This window comes from Thrips palmi, unplaced genomic scaffold (genome assembly GCF_012932325.1).
Source record: "Thrips palmi isolate BJ-2018 unplaced genomic scaffold, TpBJ-2018v1 HiC_scaffold_15, whole genome shotgun sequence".
Taxonomy (NCBI): Eukaryota; Metazoa; Arthropoda; class Insecta; order Thysanoptera; family Thripidae; genus Thrips; species Thrips palmi.
The window spans coordinates 12,708,210-12,734,385 of record NW_023144624.1 but is presented as its reverse complement, the minus strand read 5'-3'; the positions used below and the strand labels follow the sequence as shown (position 1 = coordinate 12,734,385).

The 26,176-nt window shown below is 60.6% G+C and overlaps 2 protein-coding genes across 2 annotated transcripts in view; both read right to left on the bottom strand.

The window, feature by feature from the left end:
• Positions 1–1,307: 1,307 nt before the first annotated feature.
• On the bottom strand, positions 1,308–4,163 carry LOC117641244 (cytochrome P450 4V2-like). Its single transcript, XM_034378400.1, has 5 exons — positions 3,800–4,163; positions 2,345–2,695; positions 2,049–2,264; positions 1,619–1,935; positions 1,308–1,548 (listed from the first exon to the last, which is right to left on the bottom strand). Exons 1-5 carry the CDS (start codon positions 4,145–4,147, stop codon positions 1,308–1,310), a joined length of 1,473 nt encoding a protein of 490 aa, XP_034234291.1. The 5' UTR covers positions 4,148–4,163.
• A 1,103-nt stretch (positions 4,164–5,266) lies between these two features.
• LOC117641066 (vegetative cell wall protein gp1-like) overlaps positions 5,267–26,176 on the bottom strand; it is a 33,012-nt gene continuing 12,102 nt past the window's right edge. Inside the window, exons 2-6 of the mRNA XM_034378170.1 lie at positions 10,035–10,214; positions 8,128–8,217; positions 7,840–8,047; positions 6,973–7,624; positions 5,267–6,917 (exon numbers count right to left, since the gene is read on the bottom strand). Of these exons, the coding sequence (XP_034234061.1) occupies positions 5,990–6,917; positions 6,973–7,624; positions 7,840–8,047; positions 8,128–8,217; positions 10,035–10,109 (1,953 nt within the window). The 5' untranslated portion in view covers positions 10,110–10,214 and the 3' untranslated portion in view covers positions 5,267–5,989. The remainder of the gene's footprint in view (positions 6,918–6,972; positions 7,625–7,839; positions 8,048–8,127; positions 8,218–10,034; positions 10,215–26,176) is intronic.

Sequence of the window (26,176 nt, the reverse complement as noted above, 5' to 3'; positions counted from 1 at the left end):
TTGATATGCATCCCAGCCGATCCCCGCGGATTCCCACAGTCCTGCGTGCACTGAATTGTGGAGTGGTTTCCCCCTCGTCAGGGCTCATACTGGACTGTACTGTCTGGTCTACGGATTTGAAATGTCATCCACAGGACCAGAGCCTCACATTGCACCAGGACAGTTTTCCATGGCTTAGCCGCTCGCACCTGCCCCCAGAGTCCTCTCCAGAGCTCGCTCCAGAGAGACCGCCGCCAGTTGGGCTGCCTATCCCTCCAGGGGCATTGCGCCTCGCGCGCCCTCGCCACTCTCGGCGGACGCGTAAGTTCAGATGCCTACCCGACAGGCGCTGGCATGAGTTTCTTTCGGCACCTTCACTCTAGCCGAAGTAGATGTGTGTACTAGTGGCTCAGGCTGCAGAGGAAGCAGCCCCCGCATTAAAAGGATTCTCAGGCGTGGCTAAAATGATCCAGGAAGCGGAAAAATGGAAAAATCGGACTTGCCTCCAAATTGAGTTCTGATTTTACTATTGTGCCTCAGGGTGTTTTTCATCATCACATCAAATTATTTGACCCAACTCCAAAAACAGTTTAGGAGAAACTCCTAATGAAAAATGGATGTAACCTAACTTGACCCCTTTTACGGTCTAAATTTCATCGGAAAATGGAAATAACTCGACCAAGGTTCACATGATTCCATTGCACAAAATGGGAGAAGGAGTCAATAAAACTTGTGTCTTTATAAATCTTATGTAAAAAAGAATCATTTTAACTTAACTCCCCCAACGGGTTGGAAAAAAAAGGTAACTCCAAAAATGTACCAAGTAAAATAGACTCTACGCAGACCTCAGCTCCACTTAAATTCCATCACATTTGGGAGAACTAAGTTCTTTTTCAACAGGAATGCCATTGCATCATTCATCTGATTAGGTTTAGTTTAGCCTGTAAACAGTGTTTTGTTTCTCCTGAAAAATGATAAAAATTGAGTTGTCTCCTTCCTCTTCATGGAGACTTCAGGACGGTGAAATTATGGTCGAGCATAACATATCGGATATTTTTGTGTTCTGTAGGGCTTTTCTAGTAAAGACTGGCAGGCTTCCAATATTGAGTATGGTAACTTTATTTTTTCCATCCTTGTGCGAGACATTTTCCATTAAAAAGAAAAAACATTGTTCGTCGAGGCGTTGCCGGCGTTGAAGGCGAGCGAAGGCATGTCCAAGTGCACACATATTGTCCAGGGACGCGCCGGCGTGCTGTTAGACAAGGCACCGCAGAGAGTCTACGCACGCGACACATTTTCGCAGTCACGCTGCCTCCTCGCTACAGGCCTCACAGGCCGTAGACCGGGGGTTCTTCGGCGTGCTCGAGACCGTGCAGCCCCCGGCGGCGCAGGCGCACCTTGACGCCGCCCTTGACGCTCAGCGAGATGCCCCCCACGAGGGGCACGTCCACGAGGCGGCGCGGGCCGTCGGGGTCGGGCAGCACGTCGTAGCGGCGCAGCACCGAGGCCGCCACCGTCTTGGCGAACATCAGGGCGTACCGCTGGCCGATGCAGTTCCTGGGCCCGGCGCTGTAGGCCAAGTCCACTGTAAGTCCCGTCCGACCAGTGTCCTCTACGGAATACCACAGGGTGTGCTTACCTGAACGGTATGAACGCGAACGGGTGCCGGTCTCTGCTGTTTTCGGGCGTGAAGCGCTCGGGGTCGAACCGCTCCGGGTCGGGGAAGTACTTGGGGTGGCGGTGCGTCCACAAGGGCAAGATGCCCACGTAGCAGCCCTCGGGTAAGACCTTGCCCGACGGCAGCGGCACGTCCTGGAGGACTATGCGCCCGAAGACCGGCACAGGAGGGAAGAAACGCAGTGTCTCCTTGAGGGCGCACTCCAGGTACTTCATGTGGGGCAGGTCCGTGGCCAGGATGTCGCGGCCCCTGTCCGACCCGAACACGTCGTCCAGTTCCTGGAACAGGGCAAGCGGCCATTTTCGGCGGGATTTCGCTGGCAGGAGCACTAAGAGTCCAAAACCTTCTTCAAAGAAACGTTTGGTTTCGTTTAAGCTATTTTTTGCTTCACCTGCTGCACCTTACGCTGCACTCCCTGGTTCAAGGCCATGCTCAGCATGAACAGGGTCTGGAAGTCCATGGAAGTGCCGACTCCACCAAACAGCAATGTCTTGAGCTCGTCCAGCAGTTCGCCGCGCGTGAGCACATTCGCCTCGGACGACGACAAGAACTTGTCGAGGAATGTCTGACGGCGCTTCGTTGGGGGCGCGGCCGCAATGTGCTGCAGCTATGCAGAGTTTTGTCAATGCCGAGCACGCGATGCGTGATACAGGGGCACCTCCTCGAGGGGGTTTCCGCTACACTCACCTTTTGCATCTTCTGCGTGAGAACTCTGTTGGCAAAGTTTGTCATACCCGCTACCACGCGTTGGAACCGACCGTACTCCGGCGACAGCAGCTTGAACAAGGCCTCCCAGCGGAACCAGGGCCTGAGGCCGCGGTACAGCATCATCTTGCTGGCGTCGTGGACGATCTCGACGTACTCGTCGCGCTCGGCGTCCAGGCCCGGGGCCTCGGCGGCCAGCACGGTCTGGCAGACGGTGAGGCTGGCGTTGAGGCCCAGGTGGTGCGCCACGTCGAACACCTCGCCGGTCGCGGCCAGCGGGTCCAGGCGGGCTTCCAGCTCGCGGCAGTTGGTGCCGAACGTGGCGACAAAGTCCTGCAAGCGTCACCGTTTATTTTACCACAGAACGCACCCGCTCCCCTCACCGAAACGGATCACCTCGATTTTAGGGGTCTAAAAAGTGTCAAAACAAAAAAAAAAGGCTTTCAAAGTACCTCCTAGATGCACCTTTCAAAGAGGGGGTTTTGCCGTGGGTACAAAATATTGAGTGGATTTGTGCGTTGGGCGCGTAAGTCATTGGCGGATCCTGAGGCGGCCTATCGGGGAAGGGGGGGGGGGCAAAGTAGCACTTTTTGCCTACCTTTCAGGCGGCATTGCCCCCCCCCCCTTTTATCCGCGCCTGGTGTAAGTACGCGTAGGCAAAGAGGCGCTGGAGACAGGATTCGAATCTCAGAAGTGTCTGCTTTGAAACTTGCACGTTACACCAGCAGCGGTCTGGAGTGGCGGCCCCGACGTGGTGGTAATGACTGATAAATTTCGTATCATTCGGACCTGGATTACCCTCCGATTACCTTCGAATTACCTTCAGACCCGAAAAAAGAGGCGGGCAGTGACCTGCCCCCAACAGTCTTCATGTCAATCATCCCGTCGCTAGAGTTCACAGGGCCGTAAAACTCTCTGCGTCAGCAGGGACCCAATGCAGGGACCGTCGCAAGAAGTCATAGCTCCTGACCGTTGACTCACTGCCAATGAAGGCCTGTACACTGTATACGGGGGTAATCTTTGCGCTTCTCACTGATTCTCTCTGAAGGACTATCTTTTTGGACTGATGACTCAGGCCACATGGGCGAAGAAAAGGGGTCTTGTCGACTATTTAAAGACTGTCAGACCCTCTCTTCCCATCTCCTCATGTCAGGAGTGGGAAGAAAGAGGGGGAAGGGCCCCGGGCAGTCTTTCAAAAGGCAGACACTGGTGTCAGCCAAAGGGTACACAATGTTGTTGGGAAAGGGTTTGCAGAGGGTGATTTTAGATAAAATGCTCGATAAAATGGTAATGAAATGGGGTGAAAGGTACTGTGGACTAGTATTGCGACTACTTCTGTTACCGTCGTCTCAGAGCTTCTCTGCCCCTTCTTGGGGACGACTAGAACCCTCACCACGGGAAAATAGACAGTAAGAGCTTGGCGCGCCACCACAGTACCTGCAGGATGTCCAAGTGCATGGAGGTGGTGATGGCCTTGCGGTGCCGCTTGTAGTCGCTGCCGTTGAGCGTAATGAGGCCCATGCCCAGGACGCGTTTCACGCCGTCGTAGAACACATCTGGCTTGCTGGCTAGGGTCGGGCTCGTCAGCACCACCTGCAGGTCCTCCGGGTCCAGGACCATGATGGCCAGGATGGGGCCGTACCAGGTCTTGATGAGGTAGCCGAATTGCGAGCACAGCGAGTCCACGAGGTGGTACACGCGGTCCATGGGGAGCAGCATCTGGAGCAGGTTGCCGATGAGCGGGTAGGGCGCAGGCCCGGGGATGTCGGCGGTGATTCGGTGCATCCGCCAGGCCCGGCGGTAGACGTGGGCCGCCGCCACCAGCGCCGCCACCAGCACGGCCGCGGCCGCCGTCCACAGGACCGTCATGAATGCCATGGAGGTTCGTGCGGAACTGCTGCAAACCGTCCTGCGCGCGGCTGCCTCACCGACACCACGACCACGGTCGCAGGGTGGGGCGACCGGTATATAGGGAGCAGTCGTGGGGTAATTTCATTTCTTCGGGGAGACTCAGATACCGCACCATCAAAACAAACAACCGGCCACCATTAAATCTAGATTTGGGGGACGGTCAACGGCCAGGTCAGACAAGCTGTAGGTCGGGGCTCCTCGGACAACCCGTAGATCGGAGAAAAAAAAGGGCGATGCAAGAGAAGTCTAGGACGGACAAAAGGAGGTCTCTCCATGACAGCAAAAACTGTAGCCAGGGCAACCGTGAGGTGGTACAGTATACAGGACATTAGCCCTGGCTCAGGACACTGCTTCAACCTGAGCCCCGACCGAACGCCGACTTGGGTCGACCATGTCCTTGGATCAAACTGAGTTCAGGTGTTACGCATCCCGGCACATTCCCACAGTCCTGCGTACAGTACACTGAATTTTGGAGGGGTTTCCCCCTTTTTAAGGCCCCCCTCAAACAGGACGTGGGTAGTGTACTGTAAGGTCTACGGTTTGGAAATGTCATCCGCAGGACCAGAGCCTCACATTGCACGAGGACAGTTTTCCATGGCTTAGCCGCTCGCACCTGCCCCCAGAGTCCTCTCCAGAGCTCGCTCCAGAGCGACCGCCGCCAGTTGGGCTGCCTATCCCTCAAGGGGCATTGCGCCTCGCGCGCCCTCGCCACTCTCGGCGGACGCGTAAGTTCAGATGCCTACCCGACAGGCGCTGGCATGAGTTTCTTTCGGCACCTCCACTAGAACTAGCCGAAGTAGATGTGTGTACTAGTGGTTGAGACTGCAGAGGAAGCGGCCTCCGCGATAAAGAACTTGGGTTCGACTCTCAGGCGTGGCTAAAATCATGCTGGAGACTTGAGGACGGTGAAATCATGGTCAAGCATAACATATCGGATATTTTTGTGTTTTCGAATTTTTGGCTTTCACAGTAAAGACTTGCAGGCTTCCAACATTGAGCATGGTAACTTTATTTTTTCCATCCTCGGGAGGGACAATGTGTTTTTAAATGGAAAAAAAGGCACGCAATCATGCATACGCAGGGACACTCTAGGCCGATGCACACGCACACAAACACACAGCAGACTCACCTTAAGAATGAGAATAGATTTTTTAAAAACTCTGGGGAGGGGAACTACGAAATGTACAAAGACAGAAATAAGCATGTCGCAAAGGTTAAAAAAACTCGGAAACGTACATTCGCTCTCATATATACAGTCACATAAACAATCGCACTAACACACAACTGACACAATCACACATTAGTACAAAGTATTTTTTTCACATTTTTACATTAGACTTAGGCGCTAATATGGTACAATATTGTAAAATCAAGTCTTTCACTTGCTGATGCTTCTGCTCAGCCGTTGTCGGAAGCTCGCCGACACGTTCATTTTGCAGTCAAATTGACATTCATCAAATTCGATATTTCAAAAACGACTTTCTAAATAGGACTCCCGTGTTTGTTTTTCTTATTTTTTTTCTAATGACAAACGTCTGGAACGTAAGTAAACAACGAAGATATGCAACATTTAGGTGGAGCTGCGCGCAGCAGCACTACGGCTCAACAAAAAAGACAACACAATAAATAACAGGAAAGGCTGTGGAGCTCCTGGAGGCTGTAGAGCGCCGTGGAGCGTTAGCAGCTGGTTTGCAGTGTAGGGCAGGCTGGGGCAGGCTAGCGCAGCAGCACGCAGGGACTGCACGTGCCCGGCACCACGAAGTCGGGGTGGCAGTGTGGGCACTTGGGGTCAACTCGCCGCTTCACGTCCTCCGGGTACGACTTGAGCAGCGCGGTGGAGCCCAGGTTGGCGTTCCGCGTCGACTTGGACGGGTACTTGATGACCACCACGGGGTCGGTGGCCTCGCTGCCGCCGCTACCACTGCCGCCGCTGCCAGTGTCGCCGGTGGGTATGAAGAAGAGGCGCCGCGTGTCCTGGAACTTGAGCTCCACGGTGTTGTAGTCGACCTCGCCCTCGTCCAGCGGCGCCTCCAGATCCCTGGACGGCGGTGCGGGGCTGGCGCTGACGCTGGCGGCCACGGGGGCGGCCGTGGCGGCGAACAGTGAGTAGCGCTGCGTCGAGTTGACCGCGGTGAAGGGGCGGGGGAAGCTGCCCGGGCCGGAGGCGGCGGGGGCGGACGCGGCGGCAGACGGCGCTGAGAGGCCGGGGGCGGAGAGGCCGGGGGCGGAGGCACCGAGGGCAGACGCGCCGGACGCGAAGGGCGCCGCCACGATGCGCGCGGACAGCGGCCCGGGGGCGTCGCTGCCGAAGTAGTGCGGCGGCGTGAGTTCCCGCGAGGGTGGCGCGACGCCGACGACGCGGGGCAGCGGCGCCGCGAACGACGCGGTCTGCTGGGGCGTCATGGACTCGGCGGGCACCGGCGCCGGCGTCGACGCCGAGAACAGGGACGAGGACGGCGCGGACGGTGACGGGAAGGCCGTCGAGGGCTGGCCGGTGGGCAGGGCGTTGCCCTCCGGTTCGGGGTAGTCGCCGAACGGGGCCTCCAGTTCCCTGGACGGCGGCTTCAGGGACGACACGGTGGCGCTGGGGGCGAAGGGGCTGGGGGCGGGGCCGCTGGGGGCGGGGCCGCTGGGGGCGGGGCCGCTGGGGGGGGCCGCTGGGGGCGGGGCCGCTGGGGGCGGGGCCGCTGGGGGAGAACGCACTGGGCCCGAAGGCACTGGGGGAAAAGGCGCTGGGTGCGAATGTGCCGGGTGCGGGAGCACTAGGCGAAAACGCGCTAGGCGAAAAGACGCTGGGGGCAGGGGCGCTGGGGGCAGGGGCACTGGGGGCGAAGGCGCTTGGAGCGGGGGCGCTGGGGGCGGCGAAAGTGGATGACGCTGGTGCGGGGGACGGCGACGGCGACGGGGAGGGGCTTGGGGCGCTGGGGGAGGGTGACGGAGCCCTCTGGAGATTGTGGCCGCTCGCCGGGAAGGACGGCGACGGCGTGAACGAGATGGAGAAGCGCGGGGGCGTGGGGGACGGCGTCGGCGTGAAGGTGAAGGACACGGGGGCGGCCGTGCTGGCCAGCGGCTGCGGCTGCTGCTGGAACAGCTGGTTCTGGAAGGGCTGCGCGAAGCTGGACGTGGGCGACCGCTGGAAGAAGGACGCCCTCTGCGGCTGCTCGTCCTCGAAGGGCGCCTCCAGCGCGGAGGAGGGCGGCGCGGCGAAGGGACGCGCGGTGGAGGTGGCGGTCGCCGTCGTCCTGGGGAAGGGCGCGAAAGTCACCGCGGGCTTGCGGGACGAGTCGGAGCCGTCCAGGGCGTTGGCGGCGGGCTGCGACAGGCCCTTCAGGAGGCCCTTTGAGGTGCGAACTGGAAAACAACAGCAATTTAAATGGGCGTCAGGGACTTGTCTGGGAAACACATGAAGAGAACACCCCTCCCCTAATCCCCAGTCGCTGGCGCCAGCGACTCGCCGTACGCTGCGCCGCTGCGCCTACGGAGGCCAGGGTAGGCCACCCATCCGGCGTGGGTTGCCGCCTGGCTGTGAAGTCGCTGGGCGCTTGCTCCGCGCGCTCTGTCCGTACCTGCCGCCTCGTGCAGCGCGCGGTGCTCGTCGTCGCCGACGAAGGGCGTGTTGCGCTGCCCGATGAGCAGGTTGGCGGAGTAGGCAAGCGGCGCGGACGGACAGTCCACCTGGTACCAGTGGTCGCAGATCATCATGCGCTGCTGGAAGCGCGTCGTGTTGGGGCACTGGTAGCTGAACTGCTGCCGGTCCAGGCACATGTGGTACACCTGCAGGCCGGAGAGCAAAGTAAAAGGCGAGTGCGAGGCGTCAGGCGGACTCGAACCCGCGGCCCCGGCCCGCGTCGTACCTGGCAGTCCGTCTCCACGTCCGCGTAGTAGCCATTATGGCGGCCGACGCAGGAGAAGCTGCTGGCCGGGATGTCCGGGTTGTTGACGCGCTGCGGGCACAGACACAAACAACGTCGTGAGCGGGTGCAATGTTCGCGACCTTTTGCGTGCGGACGGCCTGCTCGCCCGATAATGCACGTCCACGACGTCCACGACGACGTGCTCGAGGAAGCCGTCGCGAGCGCCCCGCCGCGGAGGTGGCAGTGTGCCCGCGCTCGAGCTGAAGGTGGCACTTGGCTCGCCTCTGGGCGGCAGCCAGCGCGGCGCGGGGGGTCGTCCATGGACGGCATGAGGCATAAGGCCCCCGACGACGGGACCGTCTTGGAGGCAGCGGGGCGGGGCGGGGCGCGGCCAGTGCCGGCGACCCCGCTGCGCGGTGCCAGTGTCGTAGGCGGACTCGCAGCGGACTGTGTTCCAAACGATAAATTGTGGCGAAAGTGACACGGCAGTGCCGTCGCGGCCGTCAGCCCAGAGCACTGCATGCAGTGCTAGCTAGCCGAGCCCATCCGGGCCGACGGCGGCTCCGCCGCCAAAGCACGCCGCGGACGCCGCGCGCTGATACGGCAGGAATGCGCGGGAAAGGCCAAGGGCGCCGGGAAATGCTCCTCCGCGATGACGGTGCGGCACGCCGGCCGGCGCCAGGCCCGGCCGAGTGGCTCGTCATTATCATCTTCCTGGAGCAGCGCATGCAGATGCAGTGTGCCATTTGACAGAGAGAGGGGGGAGAGAGGCGGGGTCCTGGTAGGCAACCCGCGGCACCCGCCATGCACCTGGCGCGACGCCTCCGTGCACACGCGGCGCGACGCGGCGGTAACAGCGTCGTAAATCGACGGCGTCTCGTCGTGCCGGCGGCCGGCGGCCCTATCCTGGCCTTTGCACTTTGCACCTCCGCCTCGCTCCGCCTCTGCCTCTGTCGCCCTTCCTCGACCTGCGGAAGGCGGTACGCAGGGGCGCCGGAAGTGTATTTCCTCAGGGGGGGCAAACAATTCTAAATCCTACGTTCCTAATTACCCCCCTCCCCCACCAAAAAAAGGTGCTTAAAAAGACCCTACTCTTTCATGCCCCGCCTCGGGAAGGCTTTGACCGCTGATAGTTTGGGAGCAGTGGTCTCGCAAAAATGGTCAAAAAGTAAATGAATTTCAGAAAATCACCGTTTTTGCTTACTTTAAGCGGTCACTGCATCCAATTTAGTTGCGGTCAAAGGCATCCCTCGACGCCTTACTATTCTGAAGACCCTACTCTTTCATGCCCAGCCTCGGGAAGGCTTTGACCGCTGATAGTTTGGGAGCAGTGGTCTAGCAAAAATGGTCAAAAGTAAATGAATTTCAGAAAATCATCGTTTTTGCTGACTTTGAGCTGTCACTGCATCCAATTTAGTTGCGGTCAAAGGCCTCCCTCGACGCCTTACTATTCTGAAGACCCTACTCTTTCATGCCCCGCCTCGGGAAGGCTTTGACCGCTGACAGTTTGGGAGCAGTGGTCTCGCAAAAATGGTCAAAAGTGATTGAATCCCCGAAAGTATGATTGTCATTTCGTCATTTCATTGGATGATGTTGATTATTTCACTGATTACCAACTAGACGCGCAATGATTATCTTGAGTCAGGTACCCCTCGGAATATGCTGTCCCATTTTTACCCCGTGTCCCAAAATTGCCCCAACTGACTCTAATACTAATACAAATTATTCAATTCAAGGGGAAGGGGGAAGAGGCCGCCGCACCGCGTCTCTCCGCTCGCTGCGGAGATACTTTGCGCGACTGGTGCCCACCCGCCTGACTCGATTTTCGCAGCTTTCCGCCAAATTCCAGGGGGGGCAGCCTGCCCACCCTGCACCCCACTTCCGGCGCCCCTGCAGGCGGTACGCACCCTGCTCTTGAACTGGGCGCCGCTTTGGGAGACCAAGAGCGCCAGAAGGCACACCGCGGCCCTCATGGCGTCCATCCTGCCGCCCTGGTGGACGTGGACACCGTGGTCCCGGACACCGTCGTCTCGGACACCGTCGTCCCGGACACCGACGTCCCGGACACCGTCGTTCCGGACACCGTCCTGCAACACAGCAAGGAGCAACAACTGATAAAACACAAGACCGATACCCGCGCCACACCCGCCGCCCGTCTGTGGCAACAACAACGGTTAGTTCGGAGCGTTGCACCAACACCGACAACAAACACTGCGTGACCTTGGGGGGCGTTTCAAATGGCAGGCGATCTTCTGGCGTCATTTGTCTACTGGGAGCGTGTGGAGTGAATAAACCGAGAGGGGCGTGTCGCTGCTAACGGCTATGGCTGGGAACGCGACGGCAGGAGCCCGCCCGCCGCGCGAACCCGCGTACTTTGTCGAAACTTAGCGCGCAGTTACTGGAGGGCGTTGCGTTTTTCGGTGCGGGCCTGCCCGGCCTGTGGAGCATTGGGCCGCCGTGGCTGCCTACCGTTTGGGCAACCCATTGTCTGTGCCGCCGGGCGGTGCGGGGCAGACGGTCAGACGCACACGGTGTGAATGGGACTGCCCGCCCTCTCTTTCACTCACTCTCGTTGGAACTGAAGCCAGCGCCTCGTGCGGTACTCTGTCTCGCTCCCTCTCGCGGCCGCGGCCTGCGAATGCGGTGTTACTTCAGGTGCGCCTTCCTGCAGTGCGGCGCGGCGGTGCGGCGGTGCGCGGCCCGGCCGGGGATCGCATCGGCCACTTCGGACCGTTCACGTCAAATGACTCCGGCCGGCCGCGCTCGCGCCCTCGTTGCAACGACGCCAACCAGCACACGCATTCCGAAAGCCGCTTCCGTCGCTCTGTCTCTAGTGCACCCACACGGGACGTCCCGCGGGAGCGAGGAAGACGGAGCGAGGAAAGCTGCTTTCGGAGTCAGTCTGCACAGGAAGAGGCTGGAATCAATGCACCGCCGCCGGCCTGAACAATGCCGCGAAGCACGGCGACGTGAAGTCAACGGCGTAGCCTGGCCGCCGTTGCCAACCTTTCAGTTTCTTTCCACACTTTTTCAAACTTCTTCAAACTTCCTTCATATTTTTTGCGGCTCTCAGTGTGGTGTCGCGAGGCACGTCTGCAAAGGGCAGAGAATAAAGGCGACTGCTATTGACGCGAGCGCCATGGCCGCCGTCCTGGAGGACCTGGAGTCCCGCGGAGCGAGGCACGCGTCGTCACCGCTGAGCATATCTGCACGCGCGTTCCAGTTTCGACGTTCAAGGCCGAGGGTTCGAGGTTCGCGCCCGGGTGACTCCGCGCGCAGCCGCGCACACACTCAGCACGCAATTCGTAGGCCAGGAAGGATTCCGGGCACGCGTCTAGTGCGTCTAGTGGCCACCGCACTGGAAGGACTGCGGTGACGTCACCCCCTCCGCGCCAAGCTGCACCAAGCAAACCAAACGGCGCCGGGCCAGCAGCACTCGCCTTCAACGTGAAAAAAAAATTAAATTAAAAAAAAATATTCGATTGGCATTGCTGCCGGTGGCGCGCTTATGTAAGCCACCCTTCCACTTTCATCCATCGGCCCGCCGGAGTGGCAGTAGTACACTTTTAATTTCCAGGGTCAGTGAAAGTGAGGAGGCGCCGAGCAAAGAATAAAAAGAATAAAAATAAAAGGAGAGCAACAATACGGGAGGAAGCGGCGGCGCACGTCACCAGACACTGCCTGTCAGGCCGTCGCCTTGCCCGCAGGTGGGGCGCTGCCGGGCGCTGCAGCAGCGGACGCTCTGTCTCTCTCGCACTCATGGGGCGTCCCCTTTGGGTGCGAGAGAGACAGAGCGACGAAAACGACTCTCCGCTGCAGCGCTGGCGTCTGCATCGGGCACTGCTTGTACAACTTGTTCCGCCGAGACGATACCAATTATAACCTCGTTCCAGGAAGGACGATTAGGCAGCATTACGAACTGACACCAGAGAGAGAAAGAGAGACATAACAGTGAGGCAGCACGCGATGGCCCTGGGCCCCGGATAGGAGGAAGACGAAGACGCTCCCGAATTTTCATCGGCGCAGGCGCCCCGAGCACCTGCCGCGGCCCGGCGGCGCTACCCCGGGCGCGAGCGTCGCCACACCCTCGCACACGGTGGGCAAGGGGTATCGACCGGACCGGCATGGCGATGTTGGTCAGCCACGTGGGTGTCGGGAGGACCACTATGTTAATACGGTTTATGTTTCTTTTAAGTCTGGTCCCTCAACAGTTGCCTGCCCGCGTCTCATAAAAACTTTTACGCTTACGCGTTTGCGGTGACATAACCTGTCAAGCGCCTGCTCACTGAAGTTCTAAAAGGGATCGGACACTGTATAGACGCGCTGCGGCCTCGAAACTCCTCAGAATGCACCGAGCGGCGTAATGCAGTCCTGCTTGCATAATCTTGGCAAACCTGTGGTCTCGTTCAGGAAGGGTGACAAATTGAGAGGAAGAAATGAGATGCGTGGTTGGTTCAGCCTGTGCGTGGGAGCGAGTGCAGCGCGCGCCATGAGAACGACTTGAGGGAGAGAGACAGGAGGAGGAGGGGGGGAAGGTCGTACTGTCGCTGGGTGGGATGCGGCGCACCGTCACCAGCAAACCGCAAAACCGCAACCGCCCCACCCCGCCCCGCCACCGCGTTGTGGCGTTCTGCGTAAATAAGTTGTTCCCCGGCGCGTCCTTCCTGAAGACTGCTGCTCACTTTCATCAGAGCGGCCGATAATATTCCCTCCGGAGCGACTAATCGATCCCCGAAGGACCGCGACGGCGGTGGCGGTGGGTCGGGGCGGATTCGTTTGCGACACGGGGCGGCGGTGGCGGTCTGGGGGTCCTGGGAGGGCAGCAGGGCAGCAGGGCAGGGACAGGGCCTTGTGGACCACGCGTGCCGTGGCGGACTGCCTCATGCGCGTCACGCTGCGACCCGACGGGCGGCACGGCATGGCGGCACGGCACGGCGGCACCGGCACCGCGAGGGGTGCAATAATTACCCGACCGCCGCCAGCACAGCGATTCCGGACTCGTCGTGCCGTCTCTCTCGCACTCGCGGTGCGCTCGGCATGAGTGCGAGAGAGACGGAGCGACGCAACGCCGAGCGGAATCACAGACGGCGCGCCGCCCAACGGGAGGCGAAGACGCAGATGCGGATCGGTGTGGCGACGACGGCGACGTGCAGCGGGGGGGGGCAGAAAATGAAAAACTTGACCCAGTGCGGCGGCGGGGCGGCGGGCACCTGGTCGAACACCGGGCCCAGCATGCCCAGCATGTGCAGCCGCCAAGGCCGCGATCCCTGCCGCCCCGGGGTTGTCGTGACCACGCCGTGCCTCCGCGCCGCGCCTCGCCACGCCGCAGCGCCATACGGCCCACGACCTCCCGGCCGGCGGCCCGCCGCGTCGTCGCGCGTCGCTCTGTTTGGGAAGCACTCGGCCGCACTCGGCCGCGGGAAGCAGCACTCGGCGCGGCCGCCGGACGCCGCCTGCGAGGTGGACTTGACGGGGGCGGCCGAGGCGAGCGGGTCTGCCTACCCCGCCAGGCTGACTGCCAGGCTGACTGCCCTGCCCGCACCAACTCGTGTCGTGCCTGCACTGAAAGACTTGCTCGGGAACAAAAAGGCTGCCGGGCCGCTAATGTGTTCGTGTGCGTGTGCGTTTGCCTGTGCTTGTGTGTGTGCGTGTGCATGCGTGCGGCGCCAGGGCGCATTTAGGGTCCCGATTAGAAAAGGGCCCTCGATGGCTAGAAAATCGTGAGCGGCGGAAGGAGGGCCCGTTACACTGTTACACCACACTTCACACTGCCGCCAAAGTTGCGAAAACTTTTACATCACAGACAGACAGACGGGGCTGGGCGGGCTGAGCGTGCACCCAAGGCGCAGGCTCGGCGCGGCGGGCAGACAGACACAGCCTCAGCCTTCAGCCTTGCGTCGCCGTGCCGCCGCTTTCAAAGGCTTGGGCTCAAAATGGCACAGTATGGGAAGGCCGATGCCGTCGCCAGAGCGGGGATGGGGAGGTCGCCGGTAACGATTAGTTGATTGGCGCGGGGCAGCTCCCGGAGGAGGCGGTGGAGGGGGGAGGGTCGGGAGGGTCGGGAGGGTCGGGAGGGTCGGGCTGCGGCCGACCCGGCCGGTCGGAGGCTTGTCGGAGATGCCATCAAAAGTGAGGCGGCATGAAAGGCGCTAATGCACTATCGACGGCGTGACCCGGCCGGCCCGACCCGCCGCACGGCCACACGATGGAAAGTATTGTTGCAAAGTCCCCCTCCCCCCCCCCCCTTGCCTGCGGCACTGCCAAAAACTTTGCACGACGTGAAAAAATGGCGTAAAAATGGACCGTGCCTGCGGGGAGTTCCTGCTGCTGTGGCGAGGCCGCCTAATGTCTAATGTATGCGGCGCCGCCCGTCGTCGCGCCGCTCCTGATCCAGATAAAGATCGGCCCCATCGTGGTGGTCGCCGTCGTGGACCCCGAGCGGCCGGAAGATGCGGCCGCCGCCCGCACGGCCTCGCGGGCCTCGGCCAGGGCCTCGACGGGGACCTCGCACATTTCACGCCCATGGCAGAGCCGGGCAGGGCGATCCGGCGGGTACAATGAGCGCTGACCAGCGCGGCACGCCACGCCACGCCACGGCGCCGCCAGGGCCTCACATTGGGAAACCATTGTTCTCGATCACGGCGTCAATCACCGCGAGGAGGAATAATAATGGCGACCTGGGTCACGGGGCACTTGAAGGGGCGGGCGACCGCGGGCGACCCATTCACGGACTGTGTCGCGATTCGTTTAGCAGTCATGATGAGTTTGGACGCGGAGACGCGAGGCCGAAGACGAACCGCAGCGGAGGCAGAGCACCGCAGAGGTGCGTGCCGCCCCGGCGCCCGCCCCGCCCCGCCCCGCCCCACCCCGCCCCGCCCCACCTCGCCGCGGCCCGCCACGCCCACGGTCTTCCGGTTGGTGACCCGCGTCGTCACGTCGGTGGCGCCGGCGCGCCGAGTCAGTGGAGACAGTGCAGCGCACCAACGAGGAGGGGTGTTCGGCGGGCCGGGGATGATACCGCTGGCGCCATTGCGCAATCTGCAAAACGGCACACGAGGCGACGGCGTCGTGCTCCGAAGCGCCCGCCCGCCGAGTCATTCCGAACAGGGCTTTCGTCGGCCTGTCCCTCTCGCACCGCTCGGGACGCCCCACGAGTGCGAGAGAGAGAGACGCCCGCTCGGAATGAGTCTGCTGGCTGGTCTGCATCGGGACGAGCAGGGACGAGGCCGAATCACAGGCCGCGCCGCAGCGGGCCGCGCCGCACAGTGGGCCAGAGGACCGGTGGAGGCGGACAAAACTCTAGACGTGTTTTGAGCTCCAGAGTCGCTAAACAGGACTCGAACCGAACGTGTGACCCCACGAATGGATTCCCTGCTCGGAGAGCAATCCATTGATGGGGTCACACGTTCGATTCGAGTGCCATTTAGCGACTCTGGAGGTCAAAACGCGTCTCGACTTTTGTCCGCCTCCACCGGTCTTCTGGCCCACTGTGCGCCGCCAGCCTCCATGTGCATCATTGGCAACAACAAAAAAGAACGGCGAGCGCAGACTCGCGGATAAGAAAGATCTCGGCCAGGGCGGCCGGGCTGTCAAGGATGATTCTGTTTGTTTATGGCTGTAGCATGGCAATGGAGAGGAATGGAAGCCCCGAGGGCGGTGGCTCGGTTGTTAGGACGTTACTGCGCGACACGCCACTATAAAAGAGGCACACACAGTGTTTACTCTCGAAAAGTTAAAGGCAAGTGCGCAGTATTCGAACCGAACCCGCCGCCGCGACCGCCGCGACCGCCGCGAGGGCGTGGTGAGCAGGAATCCGAAGGCTGCGCGTGAGTCCGCGACCCCTGCGCGCTGGCGGGCTAGCCGCGTTACCTATACCGTCACTACTGTCAGTGCGTGAGAGTTATGGCGCCCACACCGTCTGGGCCCCGACCCTGGGGTGCGAGAGCGAGAGAGACAGCGATGGAGAGGGGCGTGGGCGGGGCGCGGGCTCACGAGCCGGTCAGACATGCGAAGTGACAGTAAATGTCGCGAGGTAGCGACACTAAGTGCACGCAGAGCGACGCAGAGTGTCTACAGGCCGTTATGTCCAGGACGTTACGCCCGGGACGTCCAGGACTAGGATCTGCCGATCGGACGAGGAGACTTGGACGCGCGGCCGGAGCGGCGCGGCAGGGCGAAGGCCAGTGGGCCGGCTTGGCTTTACAGCGCGGCGGACCGATTCCGCGAGAGTCGTTTTCGTCGCCCTGTCTCGCTCGCACCTTCACGCGACGCCCCGTGAGTGCGAGAGAGACAGAGCGATTCACGCTGCAGGGGAAGGGCCGTCCTCGTCCGCGGCGCGAAGGAGACGCAGCGCGCGCAGCGTCAGCCTTGGCAATTATCCGGCCGCCTACAAGCACGGCCAGCGCGCGGCCACCGAGCTGTATGCACAGCCCGGGCCTCTCTCTCTCTCTCTCTTGCTTGCTCTCTCTCTCCCTCGCTGCTTTTGGCTGTTCCTGCCCACCAGCCACACTAGCCCGCCCATAACAATCAATAACGATAGTCGTTGCAGGGACGCCCGGGGCGGACCGGGGCGGGGCGCAGGCGCCCGGCAAAGCGGAGTGGAGATGCCCAGCCTTCGACCAGCTTGGCGTGGCTTGGCACGGCTTGGCGTGGTTAACTTGGATAAATCAGGCGGAAATAGAAAGGAATTCCAGCGCGACGAAGGCGAGTGCAGTCAGACTCTGGAGGGCCAGCTCACTGATTCCGAGAGTCCTTTTCGTCGCTCTGTCTCTCTCGCACCTTGACGCGCCATGAGTGCGAGAGAGACAGAGCGACGAAAACGACTCTCGGAATGAGTCTGCGGCGACCACCCCGGCCGCTTTCCCACACACGCACCGCGTCGCGTCGCGCCCCTCCCGAAGCGCACCGTCATGGTTATTGTTCGCGCTTTCAATTCTCATTACGGCGACGGCGCCCACCTGATGGACGCCGCGGCAGCCGCGGCACTGCACCGCCAAAAAGGGGCGGCTGGGCGGCCGGGCGGACGGCACAGTCGGCATAGTGACTTCCGGCTCACGCGGGTTCAAATACTGCACTTTTACTGCACGTTTTTCGTAAGTTTTCTGCTTTTTTTTTCACGAAAATGGCGCCACTTTGGATAAAATTTGAAATGCTTTTCACGAGACACCTAGCCGTCGCCGCTACGACGCATTCCCGTTACATTCCCGTTTGGAAAAGGACACAACAGCGCAGCACTGTCCCGCTGTCCCTGATTGATTCCAGCATGAGCTCGCGCCGCCGCGTCCACAGGGCATCCGATTCCCGCTTCTTCCCCGGGCCATTCGTCAAGTGCGTGTGCCTGCAGTGTGCCAGACGTGACGGGCAGACGGGGAAATGGACAACGAATGGCCTGCCCCCCGCGCAGTGCGGCCCGGCCGAGGGAATCCTCTCCCTCATTCCAGAGTCGGCGGCCACGCTAGTCAAGCACCTGTCAAAATTCAGTTAGCCACACACTGCCAGGAAAGACGGAGGCGTTCCTCACACTGCAAGCCACCCCGGGTTGTCCCTGCCCTCCTCCTATTGGTCCGCGCTCGCGCCCCGCCAACCTGGCAGTGGCCCACTTCGCGGCGCTTCGCGGGCTGACGACTCTGTGACATGACAGTCTATCTGATTGGAAGCAGCGTGTCCATCTGGCGTCCAGCGCGCGGGGAGCATTGTATTGTGATAAATAGCGAGGATGGACAAGGCCCTGGCAGTCAGGCGCATCCTTGGCCAGGCTGCGCCGGGTCGGGCCGGGCCGGGCCACCCACAATGCAAAGGGAGCGTGCCAGCCAGAGGCAGCCAGAGGCGACTGAAATCGCTTCGCGCCAAGGACGCGAATAATGCGAGGAAAGCCCGAAGTCTGAGCCCGAAGTATGAGCCCGAAGTCTGAGCCCGAAGTCTGAGCCCGCAGTCTGAGCCCGAAGTCTGAGCCCGAAGCTCAAAGCCCGAGCTAAAAGCCCGAAGCAAGCCGAGCTCGAGCCCGAAGCTCAAAGCCCGAAGCTCAGAGCCCGAAGCTCAAAGCCCGAAGCTCAAAGCCCGAAGCTCAAAGCCCGAAGCTCAAAGCCCGAAGCTCAAAAGCCCGAAGCTCAAAAGCGCGAGGACCAAAGCCGCGGACCGGTTCCCGCCTTGCCTTCGACGCTTCCCAGGCTCACTGCGCGGCGCGCGGTCTAAATCCCCCGGCACCCCAATAAGTCCGCGATGCAAGGCACCGCGCTCGTAAAGAAGACAACAAAAATAAGGACAGGTTGCTTTTACTTTTTTGCACGCGCGCTCTGCCCTCGCTGTGCCCCGCTGACCCAGGCAGAGGGTGCATCTGGCTTTACCACACATATACATATCTCACACCCACCAGCCTATCGTTTGACAGGCATGTCCTCCATTGTTGGCAACACCGCCATCTACGTGTCGGTATGCGTGTGTGTGTGTGCCTGTGTTTGTGCGCGCTCGCGGACAGAGGACCTTGACACCTCCTCCCCATTGTTCAACAACTTCTGCTAAAGCTCGGGTCGGCCAGAAAGATCGGCTTATTGCTAGTTGTACAGAGAAAGTGATTGAAATGAACACTGTGCCTTTGTGTGTCCGCGCGCCCCAGACAGACAGACGGACGGACGGACTGACAGACGGACGGGCTCACAGGGCGGACAGACGTCGGGACAGAAAGACAATGCGCGTAGAAAGTGAAACATTATTGCTGCGCCTGAAACAAAAATTTGTCCGGTGGCGCTCCAGGACAAGGCGAGTGTTGGCTCCTCCTCCGGCCTTTCATCGTGCACGCCATGCACGCAATGAAACGAATGAATGGGCCGGCCCGCGCTGCCCCGCGGCGTCGCGGACCTCGTTAGCCTGGCCGGACGCTCCCGGTCACTTACTCTGGAAAAAAAATGGTCTCGTGGAGAAGAAATGGAGGGTTAAGAGCCCCATATGCCGAGCACTCGGGACGGTTTCGGAGCCGCTCTCAGTGCAGTGTTGCGACGAGGTTCGCGGACTTTGGCGGGACGCAGTGTGCCGCACGGCTGGCTGCATGGCTGGCTGCATGGCTGGCTGCATGGCTGGCTGCATGGCTGGCTGCGTGGCTGGCTGCATGGCTGGCTGCATGGCTGGCTGCATGGCTGGCTGCGTGGCTGGCTGCATGGCTGGCTGCATGGCTGGCTGCATGGCTGGCCGGCTGGCCGTTGTTTCCGCGGTGTTCTCGTTCGGGTCCACGTGGAATAGCAATGCGAATGTGAATGCTTACGTTGCCTCGAATGTGCACTTCTCCCACGCTCGGCAGGCGCGGGGCGGCGGGGCAACGAGTACCAACCCAGTACCGAGCCAAGGCGTCGCAAGGCGCGCTCGGCTACGCGGCCCGCTCCAAAGGCTCCAAAGAAACAAGCCTTCCTGACCCTTTGCCACAGCCACACAGCACTTTTCTTTTCTCTCTCTCTCTGTGTCCTGTGTACCTTCCCTCCCCCTCCACAACCCCGGGTCATTCAGGAAGCTGGACCCACGGGACACACAGACAGCCCTCTTGTACATCGCTGAGCCGTGGCGGTGCCTGGCGGCTGCCCCGGTTTCACGCGTATGTTATTATCGGCAGATCGTGTCGAGGCTCTTCTTTGTTTTGCTGCACTATCATCACGGCACACACACACACACACACACACACACACGCCACTTTTTTAGCTCCGCCAATAAAGCGGGCATGATACACCGGAGCGCGGGGCTTCGGCGATGAAAGGCCACCGTAATTGAGACACAAACGTAACGCGCTCTAGCGCCCTGTCTCTCTCGCACCCGTGCGGGACGGCCCGCGAGTGCGAGAGAGACAGAGCGACGAAAACGGCCTGCTTCTCCAGGTCCAGCCTGGCATGTGCGTCCCATTGTGGCTGGACGCTGCTTTGGGCACTTGGGGCTTTACGACGCTAGGCGCGCCGGGCGGCCGCGAGCCGCGATTCCTTTTTCACGCGCACACCGTCAAACCGTCAAACCGTCATGGACGCAGCGGGGCGCGCGCGGCCCCTATCCCGGCTGCAGCACCGTGCTGGACTCGAAGCCAGCGAGCGGGGAGTGTGTGTCCAGTCCGCTCCGGTTGGCTCTAGCCGAAAGGGCACACGGTTCGCCAAAAAGCAGACCGGCAAGGTGCAGTGGATCACGAACTTAACGTCACCACACTGCAAAGCCAGTGGTAAGTTTGCTTGCCACAAAATTGGCAAGCCGTTTTGAATGCCAAAATTTGGCAAGCTTTGGTCAAAAATCCTCACAAGCTTGCCAAATTTTGGCAAGCTGGATGGTATTTTCAGGACAAACTTGCCATTTTTTGGCATTCAAAACGGCTTGCCGAATTTGTGGCAAGCAAACTTACCGCACCGGCTTTGCAGTGCAGGCGCGGCCGGCCGCTCTGAGACGAGCACGGAAACCAGAGGAGACATGGGGTCTGAAGTCTAAGCGGACCTCCCTCTAAACTGAGTTCATGGTGCTGCTACCGCCAATTTTGAACCTGGCGGGGCTGTCAATGACATGTTTGCCATTTTGGAGCGTTTTGGGGTACGTTTCGACGTGAATTAGTCCTGACCCACAGAGCTCGGAGGCCGACCGGCCGGGCCTGACCAGCCTCACTTTTTGACGCGCCGACGCAATGGCGGGAGCTTTCAACGCCCATTCATGCATGCATTCATTGGTCCGTCCGTCCGTCTGTGCATTTCATTCATTCATTCATGCATTCATTCACTCATTCATGATTCACGCGTCCCCTTATTGATTCGGCTGGTCGTGCGCGACGGCCGCGACGGCGACGGGGAATTCGCACCACCCACGCCACGCCGCCGCGCCACACTCCAGGCGGCCGGCGCCTCTTGCCGCTCTTGCGGAACCGTCACACCGCCACCGCAACCAGCCACAGATATTGCACCATTCCGAGTGACCCCTCCCTTCAGATTTCCCACTTTTCCTTTTTCAAAGTCACAAGTTTTGTAAGTCAAATCCTTGCCTCTCTCTTTTTTTTTTCGCGAATTAATGTATGCCCATTACGAGGCGGTGGTGGTTCCCGTTCCGTTGCGTGCCCAAGGCGCGCGCAGATTCAGATTCGGATTGGAATGAGGCACAAGTGATTGATTGCGATTGGTGGACTGGTGAGAACGGCCGGGCGCGCTTTCCCACGGCGGGACCTCCGGGACCTCCGGGACCTCCGGGACCTCCCCGACGACGGCATGACGCCGTTCATGAAGACGATGAAGACATTGGCAGACGGAAGGGCGAGGATCGGTCGAGGAAGGCGAATGCACGCCGAGTACACTGCAAAACCACTTTGCACTCCCATACCATTATGCAGTTTCATTGTTTTTCGCATAGGTCAGTTTGGAGCCGTGCGGATCAAGGTTCGGCCGTTCCGGGTCGGCCAATCACAGCGTTATTATGCAAGCTGATGAGCCAATCAGAAGCTGCGCCTCCTGGGGGACGCCTCGCCGTCGGCGGCGTGGCCGGCCAGGCGGTAGTGTCGCACGGCCAGGTTGGGGGCGGCCGGGGCGGCCCTCGGCGTCCCTGCTCGTTGCGTTCGTCTGCCGACCCGATTCCGAAGGACCGCTTCATCGCTCCGTCTCGCTCGCACTCACGCGGCGCCACATACGGGTGCGAGAGAGACGGAACGACTGGGCCGGGATCCGGGATCCCTCGGAATCCGGCGGTAGGGCACCGCAGGCTACCGCAGGCATGCCTCGGTTTGGACCAGAAACGCCGCGCGCTAGAACCGGTCTGTCGCCGCCGCCGCACGTGCGCGAATGCGCCCCGGGTGGCGGCATGGCGGCGGGGAGCGAGTGTTGAGTGGTGGAGGGAGAGGGTGCACTGCACCGCGGCGTACCGCGGCGCTCTCGGCTTCTGTTGCCGCGCAAATAAAACGCAACGCACTTGGGCGAACACGTGTCCCCGTGTGGTACAAAAGGGCGGGTCGTCGCGGGTCGCCGACAGTCATCCTCCTGCGCCTCCTCGCGGCCGGAGGAGTAGGCAAGTCCGCTACACTAGACTTTGAGTCGCATTTGGAAGAACGGACTAGAAGGCGGGAGCCTACTTCAATTTTGCGCGCATACGCTGCGACTGTCCGGCGCGGGTCGAGCGCGCCGAAGCACCAAGCCTCGTGCCTGCACCGACAACTGGGAACGAATTAAAACAAAACAAATGAATGTTGCAGATGTTAATAATTTCAAAAAGCATTAGTAAAATTTTGGAAAAAAATCAAAAGTGTGAGGTCACTCTGTAGAGGATTTCTGCGACTTATCACTTTCCGTTGAAATGGAAAACAGAGTCAGCTCACCTTATATTTCCTAAACAAAGTGGAATTTGGAGACAAGTCAAGTGGAACAATAGTCTGCATGTTAGGTTAAGTGTATGTTACTCTGGTGTATTTTTTGGACTTAGCTCTTTTTTCCAAATTGAAATTTAAAATTAAGGGGGGGTTAAGTTGAGTTGATTCTTTTTACACTAGATTCATAAAAACACAAGTTGAGTTATATCCTTTTGCCAATTTGTCAAACGGACTCATGTAGACTAAGGTTGAGTTATCTCCATTTTCCAATGAAATTTAGACTGTAAAAGGGGCTAAGTTGAGTTATACCCTTTTTCCATGTGGATTTTCTCCTAAACTGCTTGGAATTCAGTCAAATAATTTGGTGTAATGATGTAAACCATTCTAAGGCACAATAATAAAATAAAAACGCAATTTGGGGATAAGTCAAGTTATTCCCTTCTTCCGCTTCCTGGATCATTTTAGAGTGCAGCAGTTATCTTGGTTCAAGAAACGACTATTTTGGGGACGGCGAGTGCCCCTCGCTTTGGCAGGGTAGTTTTCCTCGGCGGTCTGCGCGTTACGCGTGCGACTGGCCGGCCGGCGGGTGGCGGCGCCCGAGCGGCGCCGTGCCCCGCGCCTGCTCGTTGCCGCACCGGACAAGCTGGCCAACCTGACGTCCCGACGGGCCGACAGTTCTTCAAATCAATTAACTATTCACTTCGCCGGGGCGGGTTGTCGTTGTCAGTCGAATAAAAATCCCGGCGGGATGATCGGCCGGGCCGTGCCTTGGGCCGCGCAGACGGCGCTGCTGCAGCTGCCCGTCCTGCTTCCTCCGTCATGCTTTTGGCTGATCTTGTTGTTTTCTTTGATGTTGTTGCTGTTGAGCTGCACATGAAAGCCCCGCACGTAATCACCCGGCAAAGCAGCAGCGAGCGGGCAAAGTGTTAATCGTGGCCAAGTGCGTTGCGAGGCAGTGTGTAAATACAAAGTACCGCGCCGGCCCGGCGGGGAGGGGAGGTGGAGGGGGCAAGGGGGCACGGGGTAATGCGACGCGCCGCGGCGAGGCAGAGAGGCACGCACCGGCCAGTAGCAGGTTGTGACCACAATGAATCTCACGAGGATCCCGCCGCCGCGCGGTGGATCACGAGATAGACCTGCTATGGGCTAAGCGCCGTCGTTGCACGCAGGGTTTACTACGCCGCCCCGCCCCGCCCCGCCCCGCCCCGCCCCGGCCCGGCTCGGCGTTCGCGCGCCGCCGCCATGCACCCGGTGGCATTTGGCCGCGCTGACCCCCGTCGCGGTAAAGCAAGCACGGCCAGCATTGCCAGCATTGCCAGCCGCGCGGCGATATCGCTAACGTAGTGGCGTAGTGTGCCAACGTGATAGGCGGCGGAGTGGTGGGCCGAGCCAGCCAGCCAGCCAGCCAGCCAGCCAGCCAGCCAGCCAGCCAGCCAGCCAGCCACAGCCAGCCAGCCAGCCAGCCAGCCAGCCAGACAGCCAGCCAGCCAGCCAGCCAGCCAGCCAGACAGCCAGCCAGCCAGCCAGCCAGCCAGCCAGCGGGACACGCCCCCGCCTCGCTCAACTTTTATTCCGAATCGCTTTCGCACTTGGCGTCTGACGCCGTCCAGCGGACGGGGTGACCTAGGTCAGCTGCACCGCTCTGACGCCCTGGACCGCCTCGAGGCCGCGCAAATTGCACTGTGTGTCTGCTTGGCCAACGAGCTGGACATCGTTAGGCTGTGTGAGTGTGTGTGTGTGTGTGTGTGTGTGTGTGTGTGTGTGTGTGCAGGGGAGGGAGGGATTGGGGTTCGAAGGCAAAGCTCAGCGCCGCCTGGCCAGGCGTGGTGGCCACCCGCGGAACTACAAACCGATTGTGCCACGGTACTGTCAAATCGCGGAGAGCATGGGACAGCAGACGACGCCGCCGACTAAATATCGCTGACATGTCGAAACATGTGTCGTATCAGCTCTCTAAAATTCATTTGATCTTAGAAAACTTAACCCCGACAAGCGTAATAGCGTAAACGCTTGGCGGAGGCATTTATAAATCTGCTTGAACAACTGATTGGGGTCGATGGTGCTGCTCTCTGGCGGGCCCTCGAACCCCAATGTCATTATTCGCAGGGCCCTCTGCTGATGACCTGCGCGGACACGCTGCCCTACGCGGTACACACACACACACACACACACACACACACACACTCACACTATCACGCACTCGGTAGTTAAATGCCCGAGCTTTATCGCCCCCCGCAGCCAATTATTATTGTTTCCCAACGCGGTGGTGTACTATTGGTGTATCGGTGCATCGGTGTTCGATGGCATCACTGCCGCGGCCCTCCTGCCGTTTCGGCGGTGCGGGACGGTGCAGGACGGTGTGGTGGTCGTGCGGCGTGCGGCGTGGTGCGGCACGTGTAGGACAAGGATGCACCACTCCGTGCTTCGCTATCGCGTCGCCGAGTGGCTGCCTGGTACTATCGTGCAGCTCGAGCCGACCGCGGTAAATCTATCCGCACCGGATAATCCGATCCCTAATCGCCCAGGGGCTGCGGACCGATTCAGCGTTTCGTCGCTCTGTCTCTCTCGCACCCGCAGGGGGCACCCCGTGAGTGCGAGAGAGACGGAGCGACCGGGCGGCACTAACAAGGCCCAGATCACGCGGCGCACGACGCGCGGGCAGTAACCACCGCTTCCGAGAGAGAAGACCGCGCCATGCGACCGCCGCGACCTCACCTGCCGAGCGTCTGTCTCTCTCGCACCCTCGCGGAGAACCCCGAGAGTGCGACAGAGAGAGAGAGAGAGAGAGAGAGAGAGAGAGAGAGAGAGAGAGAGAGAGAGAGAGCGACGGTTCGACTCTCCTGAATCGCTCGGCTGTCATCGGCGTGCCCCTCACGACGGCGATTAGCAGCGAAGCCGCACGCCACTTCCGACCGCGTGACCCCTCGACCACTACACTCGCCGCCAAGCCGCCACACAGCCGCACGCCGTGATTGCTCGTGATCGGAGAGAAAAGGACGAGAGGACGGTCATCGGGACTCATCGGCGGCCATCGGCGAGCCATCAGCCGTCCTCATGAACGTCGCGGCGTCGCAAACGGGGCGGCGGGGCGGCGACTTGCGGCACACGACAGTTACGGCCCTCGTCTTGATGAGCGGCCACGCTAACTGGCCGCGGGGGGGGGGGGGGGGGCGGAGCGGGAGATCCGCCTGCAGCGCACTGCGCCGGCGGAGGCTCTTGACGGAAAAGGTTAACTCGAAATCGTAATCACGGGATAGAGTTGCAGCGCGAGCCGGCTCCCTGATCACCGCGTCCGGCGGAGCGGGCCGCCCGACCTAGCGTGGCCTAGCGCCCGGCCGGCCGGTCTAGCCCGTAATGGTAATGGTAATGACGCGTAGGCAACCCGCGGGCAGCGCGGTGCGGCGGGACTGCCCGCCCTCGCCTTGGCAGGCTGACCGCCACCGGTCTTAACGCGCGGCGCGGCGGACGAGGACGAGGCATCGGTGCGCTGCCCGGAGTCCGGAGTTAGATCCCCCGTCCTCGGGGGCCGCGCCGTGCCGTGCCGTGCCGTGCCGTGCCGCGCCGTGCCGTGCCGTGCCGTGCCGCGCCGTGCCCATCACCGCCCCGTCCTTCCCAGGCAGTCTCACCCAAGTCTTGTTTCCGCTGAAGGGAGCGTGCCGATTGCGCAAGCAATAAGCACCATCCCGTCATGCCATCGGGGAGACGGACGGACAGGCAGCATGCAGACAGACAGACAGACAGACAGACAGACAGACA

Coding starts and splice junctions, on each gene's coding strand:
- LOC117641244 (XM_034378400.1), bottom strand. CDS start 4,147: ATGCACCGAATCACCGCCGACATCCCCGGGCCTGCGCCCTACCCGCTC. Junction 2,265..2,344: donor TCACGCAGAAGATGCAAAAG/GTGAGTGTAGCG, acceptor AACTCTGCATAG/CTGCAGCACATTGCGGCCGC. Junction 1,549..1,618: donor TTCGCGTTCATACCGTTCAG/GTAAGCACACCC, acceptor CTTGGCCTACAG/CGCCGGGCCCAGGAACTGCA.